We start from the raw sequence: 11,986 nt of genomic DNA, 5'->3' as shown, positions 1-11,986 counted from the left end.
AACAAATTCTTTTTATTTGTTCTGTTTTTCATTTGTAATGGTTTATGGTGTTTTGGGACAATTATCATGATGATGGAAGGTGTATATCATGTTATCTGGACATGCAGCATGGTAGTAACATTGCATTCTAAGGTGCATGAATATGGTAATCATTCTGTACTATGGTATCAAAGTCCTACCTTTACTGCACCATGGTACCGCTATAGTTCTGATTCAGGGGTTTCTAGTTGGTTTTGTGCGTTTTGTCAAATGTACGTTTAGTTACATTTTTGAAATGCAAATTTATGCATGGTGTAGAAGCAGCTGAGAGACACTCTCAGCCCCCAGTCTCAATTTGCATGAGTTACTGAGTGAACGCATCAGCATGCGTTCATTCCTCACTGCTGAAGAATGAGAGCGTTTCTGAAGAACGGAAGTGGACCGACCATTTTGAAATCCCGCACCGCTAAGGTAAGATGGAAGATTTTTTCCCTCTCTTTATACTTATGTTTCAAACAATCCAATCCTCCTAAACCATCCTATATAGATCAATAACTAACAATTGCCAATGAAACACGCTATGGCATACTTACGCCTGCAGTGTGATTTATGGAGAAACGCGGAGGGTTTGGAGGAGCGGGGACACCCCAAAATCCCAACAAAATGAGTCATCTATTGAGTTCTGTTGGAAAGAATGAATATGCGCTAATGCTTAATGAAAATATGACAATAGATTGTGTCACTGCAGTCCTTTGCGCTGTAATTCACGTCAGATATCGGGAGTGTTTTGTAAACATCTGGTGTCAGAACTGTAACATTCAGTGTAAAATCACTCGACACGCGTTACTCATGTTGTTGACGCCAGACTGTTATAAAGGGAGCGTCAAGTCAGCGTTTTCTCATATTTATAGGCCTGAGCGGTCGTTAAAAACAGATGAATTAGATTTTTTATTTTTATTTTGGAACGCTAGAAGAATATAGTTATCCTATGTTCATGAGTGTGTTCGTACGCCGGAACATTGAGGAAGTGAACGTGTTTACTCCGCGTGCACTGCGTCACCAGATTGCTGTGGTTTTGTGCCTGCTCTTATTTCATTGTCTGTACTATTAAATAAATATTTTAATTTATGATCAGCCTTGAACAATGTGTTAAGTAATTTTAATGCATGTATGTTGTGTGCTAGCTAGCTTAACCTAAGTTTCATTTAGCATGATAATATTTTTTTCAAGACATTGTTATGAAAAGATTAAAGGAATATTTCCCCCCAAAATGATAATTCTATCATCATTTGCTCACTCTTATGTCGTCTCAAACTCGTATGACTTTCTTCCTTCTGCAGAACACAAACGAAGATATATTAATGGAAAAATTATGTCTGTTTGTCTATACAGTGAAAGTGAACGGTGACCAAAACTTTGAAGCACCAAAAATGACAAAATTAATCCATAAGACTCCAGTGGTATAATCCATGCATTCTGCAGCGATTCAGTTTGTTTAACCAATCAAAATTTAACTCATTTTTGCTGTACAGCCTCTAGGAACGATCATGATTTCAAGCTCGATTACAATTCCTAGTGTTTCTTGACGCATGAGCTAGATAGAGCTAGAATATGTAATCAAGAAATCATCAAGGAGACTTCTGATGTCAAGCTTTATAGTGAAAAGGGAGATTCGATTGGATTGCTTCAGAAGACGTGCTAAAACACTGGAGTGTTATGGATTACTTTTAAGCGGCCTTTGTTTGCTTTTTGTATGGACAATCAGACATAATATCTCCATTAAAATATTTGCGTTTGTGTTCAACGGTAGACAGAGAGTCTTACAAGTTTGTTACTATGATGAGCACAGACATAGAAGTAACAAGAGTCTAAAACGAATAAAATCCCAGATGCAGTTTATTGTTCAACCAAAATCCAAGTTATAACCAGAATTTTTTTCTTTATTTGGTACATAACGTGGGACTTTTAACTATAAACAAGCCCAAAACACATAAGGGACTCTTATTTTGAAATAACTAAGACTTGGCTCTGTTACAATGATCTGCATTTAAGTATTTACCAAATTAAGCTTTTTATATATATTCACCAGATGAAGGGTTTTGTTTAGATATAATGTATACATAACCAGATGAGGTTTAATGAGGAATGTGGTTTATTATTATTCACAAGAATTGAAGTTAGAGACAGGATGTAACTGCTGATGGGGCACATTTCCATATAGTCGCATTTTTCTTTGCATGTCCTCGCTTCAAATTAGAACACTTAATTATCAGATCAAAATAATTTATCTTACCTCTGGAGGCCACTGTTATACTGTAAAAACTAGAGTTTCTAACTGTAGATTCCTCCAGCGCCGGCAACATTGGAACCAGGAGGAATAAAAAACAAAACAAAAAAGCAACTATCTGCACCGATTATCCGGTTAAACCGACATATCGGTCCACCACTAGTACCTCCACAGTACTTTATTTTAAGTGAATCGCTAGTTTTCAGAGACCTTTTCCCTAATAAGCCCCACCCACGTTGTAAAATATTCTGACACCACTGCTTTTACTTCTGAAATCTTTACAGCACAATGGATAAGGGCCACACGGTTAAGCTCTTTGTTGGGAACCTGGCCCTGGACACTACGCAAGAAGAATTGTCAGCCATCTTTGAATCATACGGACAGGTGGTTAGCTGCAGCGTCTTGAGGCAGTTCGCTTTTGTCCACCTACAAGGAGAGGGTGCTGCCGAACGTGCAATTAGGGAGCTCAGTGGCAGAGAGTTCAAAGGCCGTAACCTAGTGGTCGAGGAGTCCCGGGGACGCCCACTCCATTCCACAAAGGTTTTTGTGGGTAATCTGAGCAGTATGTGCACCACAGAAGACCTCCAGGAGCTGTTTCAGACTTTTGGCAAAGTTTTGGAGTGTGACAAGGTGAAAGGTGAGAGCTTACAGAAAAATTATCACAAGTAGTTAAAAGTATCTTTCTGTTCTTATGTGCCTTCCACATGACTCGCAGCGGGGCGTCAATGCTCAGCTCATTGCAGGGCTCCAGATTAATATTTGAAAGTGGTGGCACCATTATCTAATTTGGTAGCGCCTGTGAAAAAATTATTTTTAATTTCCTTTTTAAGGAGAGAAAATATTCATAGTAATATTATTAGTGTATTATATGATATTATTGTATATATGATATGATTGGACAAAACATACATTTTATCATAGTAAACTCCACACACAGTTCATTCCAAATGGATTGTTTAGTGTAAAACATGTTGAAGATTAGCGGACAGGCGATCAGTTCATTAAGTGATGAGCTGTTTCCTCACAAAAGCAGTTTATTCAGCACACTGAAGCATCTCCTCCATAGACATCCATAAAAAGTGTACCACCATAGAATGTCTGTGGGAGCACCACGTTATGCTATTTTATGCTCAGCTTGTAGGCCTAGCATAGAAAGGCTCTGATATGCGCCACGCTCATTCAACCGTAAGCATGTGCTTGCGGAGTTGCCGATTCGCTTAAAGAAAAAGTAACAATTTATGTTATACATATCAATGTAAACTCAATGTAAACTGCACAAGTGCATATAAAAAAAACATGTAATGTAGGAAGTGTAATAAATGTGTAAATACATACATATTTTAAGGCACAATCATATGTAATGAAATATTTTAACTTCAGAAGTTAAAATATTCTAAAAAATTTAACCTGCCATAGTTGTAACAAAAACGAATTAGCATATATTCCCCTACTCCGCTAATGTATTTAATAGAGCTATATAAATAATAATATTTAGAATAAATATCACATTTCTGCCAAAAAAAATTACAATACCGTTAGTTATTATAGTAAATCCATGGTACATTTTTGTTTGGGTGGAAAGCCTTCAAATGTATGTCTGTGTATGGCACAATGTTCCCTCCCGTTTTCTTCATCAATGCTGTTTAGAATGGTGGGGCAGTTATATAATGTTTTGAATTAGTTTAATCATGAGCCATTTGGGGTTTTCATAATGGTTTGTAATAGGGACGCTCCAATACTGATGTTTTTAGACTGATCGGGTATTGGCCCGACAAGCCTGATCCAGATCCGATACTGTGTTTTAGTCATGTTCATTACTGTCAAGTAGACCCCGACCGACATGGGATTTTTGAGACCGATACTGATTTTAGAGAGGGACCAATTACCGATATGGTGGCCGATATATTTAATTTTTGAGCTGGAATGAAAACAGACCTTTTCTATGTGGATTTTTCACCGATTTTGCACTGATATGACTATGCAAAGGTACTCAGAAGGCTGATTTCTTAAATATTTTTTATCAAAGAATATTTTACATTATTATTATACATTGTCAACAAATTCTAGAAATGAACACTAAGAAAATAAAGAATAAATAGAAATACAATAAATAGCTAAATAAACATCAGCACTGTTTAGTATCAGGCAAATGCTGACTATTAAAATAAAGAATAAATAGAAATACAATAAATAGCTAAATAAACATCAGCACTGTTTAGTATCAGTCAAATGCTGACTATATTAATACTGCTGAGTCAAGATAAACAGATAAGCAGCAGTGTTACACCGTATTCTGCTATACAAGTTCAGGGGAAACTTTCATCGGTGGAAAACCAGACTTTTAAATATTACATTTTATAAATGCAATGACTGGAATTGTTCGGTTGAAGGGGGTAACAAACTGTGACTCCTGAACAAAACAGTTTGGTGAATACATGTTTACAACTTAGCTTCCACTCAGCTGACAACTATAGCCTAGTTTTTATCCACTTTTCACGCTATTTTGGTGAAAAGTGAAAATGCGTAAAACATTTTTTGTGAAATTTGCCGTCTTCTGCCTTTCCATTCAAATGGTCTTTTATCGATAAAAATGGTTTGCGTTATGACGTCATGCCTAAAAAACACTTTGTCGCACAAGTTTTGGTTTATTTCCATACAGAAATGTGTGTTTATCGCTAATTTGCTTTCCAGATGTCCCTAATTTTTTTCCTCCGAAGTTTTGGTAAAATGGGGAGAGTACTGAGACAATTCATTGAAATTAGACAGCTTACTGTCATTTTAATTTCACAAATAAATGCAATTAGAAGAGGAGGAATTGCAATCAAAAGGGAGCAGTTGCCCTTCTGATAGGGCTGTAATATTGGTCCTGATGTTGCGCCTATTGCAGGTTGCCACCGGTTCTGACCCAAAAGCGAATCGCCATGGCCCTGTTCAAGCTGGCAACCTGCACCAAGTAATGGGGAAATTTTCGGTCTTAGTATAAGGACCATCCGTCGATGTGTATATGCTGTGTGCACAGCTATTAAAGAAAAACTGATGCAGTGTAATATCAGGGTTTACATATTATACATTCCTGATATTCAGTAGGCTATTTTGAACAATTATCTAATCTAAAGCATCGCCATCTCAACTGCATTTTGTCCCGTATATTTGTCCCACAACTTTTAACGACCAACTGAACTTGATTATCATCTAAAATTAATTTTAGCGTCATAATGCAATTTACATTTTCTGAAGAAGCTCAGCAAATGTGATCCGAGGTAAAGAGGATTAGATTTAAAATATTTAAAAGTTTTAAAAGGTTCAAAAGCTCGTTTTCTGAAAGTGAACTCCGCATTGGACAAATGTCATTCAGCCGATTTTATTCGTCTACAGACCAGGGTACGGGTCATTTAAGTTTGTGTAAAGAAAAGGCCTATATAGGCCTAAAAATATAACTTGTTTCGTTTGATAATTTATTTGTTTAATTTAATGCGTTTTTCGTTTGGTAATTAATTTAATACAGGGAATTTTGCCAGCATTTTTTCAAAAGTAAGCTAAATAATAATTTAATATAATTGGGCTATGTTAGTGTTTCAAAAAAGCACACTGAAGCTTTTCTTCTAGTAGTGTGTATTTATTTTTAATTTAAAACATAATTTCTGTGCACAAAGATATGTTTTTTGTATTATGGGCTAATTCCGTGACTGCTGTCTATTATTTTGAATGGTGTGTAAAAGCAACTTTAATAAATAAACGGATGTCTACCGCGATTAAATTAATCGCAAAGAGTGGCCACTCATTTGTTCTCCGTGCACTTGTCAATGTGCATGTCTTGATGCGAGATATTTGTGTTGGCACTCCTGGAAGTGTCGTGTGCGGCATCAGAACTATATGCCGTTAAGATCAATCCATAATCACGTACAATAAATTGGCTTTCAGGAATGTATTCCTTATCGTCATGATTAACACAGGTTAACGATTGGGGTAAATTCTGTCATTTGACAATACATTTTTGCGTTAATGACAATTTTCTCGACAAAAAGTGTTTCCAAATCAGTTTTTCGCGACATTTGATGTATCGACATAATTTATGCGCTAGAGTTAAATGGAAAAATATTATGTCGACACTTGTGAAATTTTAGTGATTATTTGCGTATCTATCAACTTTATTTTGATGCGCTAAAACTTTTTTCGCAAAAAATCCTTGGATGGAAACGTAGTTACTGAAAGTAGCTACGTGATTAGCTAGTTAGCTATAAGCTCGTTGTCACGGAGAGTAAAAGATGGACGTTGTTTATTTTACTTTCCAGCATTGTGTCTCACCAACTACATAACAACATAGCATGAAATCAACACTCATCAGACACAATCCACCACCGCACTGTTGTCTGCTGAGCTGCAAAAAGATGCTCGCTTAACTTTCAGTCTGCTACATTACTTACTGCACTGACAAACTATAGCTGGCTAACAGCAAACAGACATGAGTGATATGCTTGTCAGGGACAAGGTTAATGTTATATTAGTTATATTGAAAAGGGAAAATGATGGGGTCATTTTTTATTAAGTTTCCATTATGTATTTCACAAACTAGTTAACTTACCGAGACATGGCTTAACTCCGCCCTGTCTGTAGAGCCACCGTCAGCTCAGAGTCAGCTCTGTAAACAATGGAGTCGGAGCACACTCTGCTGGACAAACTACGCTATGACACCAATTCTAAAGCATTGTTTTCTGCATTATATGTTCTGAAAAAAGTTTTCATATCGGTAAAATATACGCCGATACATTATATGAAAGGCTAATATCGGCCGATAAATCGGTTGGGCACTACTGTCAAGCTCCAAAAATTACATAATAGAACCATAAAAGCACAAGTAAAGTAGTCCATATGACTCGTGCATTTTATTCTCAGCCTCTTATAGACATGCAATAGCTTTGTGTATCACAGAAGGCTAATATATAGCATGCATGCCCAGCGTGTGAATGGAGCGGCTCTGTTGACACACACGTAAGTATGCACAGGCTGGTGATGCATTCGCTGCTATTTGAGTGCACCACACGAACAACATCTTAGATGTAAATGCCCAGTAGTTTGGTTCGCTTATAACATGCATTGAGAACAGCACCAGAAAAGCATTTCACCAGATTATGAATAAGAAATGAACTAAACTACTGTGAACAAGCCTACATACAGACACTTAAAGGACTTCCTGGAGCGATCCGACCTTCAAAATATAAGCTTGAAGGTTTTGCCCAATTCCCAATGTGCTTGAAGTCCCCGTGGTGGCGTAGTGACTCACCTCAATCCGGGTGGCGGAGGACGAATCTCAGTTGCCTCGGTGTCTGAGACCATCAGTCCGTGCATTTTATCACGTGGCTTGTTGAGTGCGTTACTGCGGAGACGTAGCGCATGTGGAGGCTCATGCTGTTCTCCGTGGCATCCATGCACAACTCACCACGCACTCCACAGAGAGCAAGAACCACATTATAGCGACCACGAGGAGGTTAACCCAGCGTGACTCACCCTAGCAACCAGGCCAGTTGGTTTTTTAGGAAGCCTGACTGGAGTCACTCAGCATGCCCTGGATTCTAACTTGCGACTCCAGGTGTGGAAGTCAAGCTTGAGGATTTTAAAGTTAAAGGTTCATGACTGAAATATATTACTCTTGTATTATAAAATGATAAATGTCAATAATTAATAATTAATAATTGTCAATATATATTATAGGCTATACATTTATATTGAAATAATTTGTAGTTAGAGGGTTGCGTTTCTTTATATATAATAGAGTACCCCCAATTAATATCATACTGTGAGGTATAGATATTCTACACTGATTAAGAAACAACAACACTGGTATCGGATTGGGATCGGTATCGGCCGATATTGAGATTTCAGGTATCACAATCGGGTTGGGAGAGAAAAAGTTGTATCAGTGCATCTCTTGTTTGTATGTATGGCAAATTCTGTGGCAAATTCAAATGGGTTCAGCAACCTGTGCTGTGTGTGTGTGTGTGTGTGTGTGTGTGTGTGTGTATATATATATATATATATATATATATATATATATATATATATATTTGCTTTATACTTTAAGGCATCATTAGTGAGGTAAAAAAGTATGAAAATCAACCTGTCATTGCAAAGATAGACTGGTAATCATTGGCTGCCACTTTGAAATAAAACCTCAGAGTTGAAATTGTTAGAACTTTACGAGCCACGTTACAATGCTTGACAGAAGCGCAATGTGGTGCCAGAGGTAAAGCTGAATGAAGCTGATGCTTCAGTCCGTAGAGTTCAATGTATTTATTAATGCTCATGTGAAGCCTCCTTATGGATTAGAGTGCATACAGGGTTCCATGTGGTTCTGATTGGTTCTCACTTACTAGTTGGATTCCTTAACAAAAAGGCTGTCTTCTTCTGCAGGTTATGCCTTTGTACATATGGAAAACAAGGAAGACGCCCTGCAGGCTATCGAGGCTTTGCATGGGACCTCCTTCAAAGGCCGGCCACTATCAGTGGAGCTCTCCAAAGTTCAGCCAAGTAAGCAGGCCCCTACTGGAAAGATCCCATGCGTAAGCTGCGGCAAACAGGGTCACTACGCAGGTGAATGCCCTGCTGGGAAGCCCACCCTGGAGCAATATCAGAGCCAAGCAGCCGTGCTAGCCGCTGCGGCTGCTGCAGCTGCTGGCCTGCCGTTGCAGGTTCAACAGAGTGTCCACAATTCTGTGTACAACACCTCTACCTTTGACCCCACTTACGCTGCTCTGACTGGACTTACAGCTGGTGCGAGGGCAGAGGGAGGAACAGCGGTGGCTCCAGCCGTCTATGGAGCACTAGCCAGTCAAGTGTATGGAACAGTTGCCAATCAGTTCTACAGTGGGACAGTTGCAAATCAGGCACTCAGCACCGGTGCTGCTGCTGCTGCGCAGATGTATGGCTCTGTTAACCCAGCTCTTTATGGACAGATGACGAGTGGTGCAGTTGCAGCTGCCGCTGCTGCCGCTGCGTATGGTCCACAGGTTTATGCGTCGGCGGTTGCTAATCCAGTGTTCCTAGCCGCGGCGCACAGCATGGAGGCTGCTGCTACTGCTGTTAACCCAGCCTATACAGTAGCACCAGCTCTCTACAGTGCTACCCCAGCTTACGGGGCTCTGGGGGCAGCTGATCCAGCAGCTTTCTTCGAGGCAGCAAGGGCACACTACTTTGCACAAGGACAGCAAATGCTAGCTGAACAGCAACATACCAGCTCCAAGTCAGGAGAGAGAGACCGGAGTCCACTAAGAAGATCAGCCCCTTTGCTGCCAGACCCTGTTATGAAGCCATTTATGTACCAGAGGGCCAAACGCAGAGCCTTGTTACCTACTCCAGCTGGTCGAGAGGAAGCTTCTGCACAGGAAGACGACCCTATAGCCAGGTAAATTGACTAGCAATAAACTTTGGAATAAGAGAGAGATAATGAATGATAACATTTATTTGATTTAGTTAATCTTGTAGTAAATTTAGTGAAGACCTGTCATGGAATATTTTATCAATACTGGCTGTTTTAGTACTAATTTACTATGGGGGTGATCTGTGTATGTGTGTCTGTGCGCAAATGTGTTTGTGTCTTTTATGTTTTTCCTCCCTGTCTAATGGTGTGTGTGTGTGTGTGTGTGTGTGTATATATATATATATATATATATATATATATGTATATATGTATATATATATATGTATATATGTGTGCGTGCGTGCGTGTGTGTGTTTCGGCATGTTTGTCTATGTGATTTCTGTCTCTCTTTCCCTGTCTGTGTGGATGTGCACGTGCGTTTCCTCTCCTCTGTTTCTCTCAGATACTACGCCGAATACTACCAGCAGTACCAGCAGCTGCAGCACTTCCCACAGTACCAGTATGCCTACCCATCTCACAACCCCCTTGCGGCGATGCCTGGACTATCCACCCTGTCTGGTGTGCCCGCTCAACAAGTAGCAACGCTCGACACTCTCAGGCCAGTGCTGCCCGCCGCCCCCGTGCCTGCCGCCATCGCAATGGCAACACCCCGCGTGTATGAGCCTCCGCCGATTCCGCCGTCGCACAAGGAGCCCCTCCTCCGCCGCCCCGAACTCGCCCTACACACCCCTGAAACACCCTTCCGATAGTGTGCTCCACGTCCTTTCTGCCTCTCCTTTCCTTGTGCTGCCTGTGTGTGTGTCAGAAAAACAAACAGAGGTGTGTGTGTGTGTGTGTGTGTGTGTGTGTGTGTGTGTGTGTGTGTGTGTGTGTGTGTGTGTGTGTTTGGGTTTAAGATGGTGGGTGTGTTGGTTTTACTTATAGACTGGAATCTCTAACCTTGGTTCTGATCACACACCGGTGCAGTCGGGGCTGAAAAAGGGAAACTGCATGCTCTCATTCCTGCACACTTTACCAATGAAACACATCAGTGGTCTGTTTAAGAAATGTCCACTGACCTTAAATCTATTGCCAGTTAGGTGTAGATTAGGGGTAGGGGGTAGATTAGGCATTAGCCATGATGATTTTAAACTTTTATATTCATAAGTGTTTGTAGTCTATGAATGATACTGTACTTGATATTTTTAAACATTGCTTGAAATTGTTATATGAACGTAACCAGTTTACATATTCATATAGTTATTGAGAAATTAGATTTCGAAACATTTCAATAAGTTTGAATGTATGTTTACTCCAAAGGGGTGTGAAGTGTAGGACCAGGGTTGGACAGTGTTTTACATGTCTTTGTGAGTGTTTCTTGTTTTTCTCTGGGACTGTGGCGTAGCTTGTATGCTTTCCGTTGGTTGTCACAATAGGACATGTACACGTGCACAGGGAAGCAACCTCGATCCACACGCACATACGTACACATCCCTTACATCCCAGATGGGGGAAACCTTAGTGATGACCTTTAACCCCTCCCTTCCATCCCTGTCCACCCATCCTGAAAGCTGAAAGACACTGTGACTTCTCTCCCCTCCTACTTTATGTAGCTACTTCCATAAATATGGGGATGTATGGGAAATACCTAATCATGAAGGTGTAGCTAGGCATTTGCTGGGATTGGCCCTCCGGCCTGTCTGTCTTATAGGAGCGTCTCTACGTTCACCGACTTACTGCCACAAAATTAATCGTAGAATCTGTTTTTTTAATGCTATCATGTTTTTTTATATATAAAAGTAGTTATAAGGGACTCAATATTCATTTAAAGAAACATACTCCTTTTAATTTTTTTACTTTTGTTTACAGCTGCAAGCGAGATATACTTCGTTTTTTTTACGCAATGATTGTTTATAGCCAAAAAAAGAAAGCCTGCCAAAATCATGTTTTTCAGTGGCCTATGATTCTTATGCCTTAGTAGTGAAATGTATTAAAGATTTGCTTTTTTTTATTTTTTTTATCTGTAGTCTTATAATGTGAAACTGGATTAAGGCTACACTTAAGTGCTGTATATTTTGTGGTGCTGTGATTTGGAATTAAATGCATTGGGAGATTCCTATCAGTTTCTTTCAGTCTTCCTGCTCTTTTCGCTGCTGAAACTCCATAGTTGACCCTCACTGCATCTCTCTTCATCTCTCATTGCATCTGCCTCTCATTTAGTGCCAGTATGTCATTCGTTTACCAAGCCCCTATTCAAACCTACAGTATGTGATGAGGATGTCAATGTGTGAATGTGAATCTTACTAAATGTTTTGCATCGACATTCACGTTTGTAGTTTCTATCATGGTAATTATTTTTGCCACAA

General features: G+C 39.6%; 1 protein-coding gene across 1 annotated transcript; it reads left to right on the top strand.

The window, feature by feature from the left end:
* The first annotated feature begins 364 nt into the window (after positions 1–364).
* Positions 365–11,739, top strand: rbm14b (RNA binding motif protein 14b). The gene is made up of 4 exons (XM_051711812.1): positions 365–450; positions 2,551–2,903; positions 8,675–9,665; positions 10,084–11,739. The coding sequence occupies exons 2-4, from the start codon at positions 2,555–2,557 to the stop codon at positions 10,388–10,390; spliced, it is 1,647 nt and encodes a 548-aa protein (XP_051567772.1). The 5' UTR covers positions 365–450; positions 2,551–2,554; the 3' UTR covers positions 10,391–11,739.
* Positions 11,740–11,986: the final 247 nt, after the last annotated feature.

The sequence above is a fragment of the Myxocyprinus asiaticus genome, chromosome 1 (genome assembly GCF_019703515.2).
Source record: "Myxocyprinus asiaticus isolate MX2 ecotype Aquarium Trade chromosome 1, UBuf_Myxa_2, whole genome shotgun sequence".
NCBI lineage: Eukaryota > Metazoa > Chordata > Actinopteri > Cypriniformes > Catostomidae > Myxocyprinus > Myxocyprinus asiaticus.
Note: the sequence above shows the minus strand (reverse complement) of the source record. Positions and strands in the feature narration are given on the sequence as shown.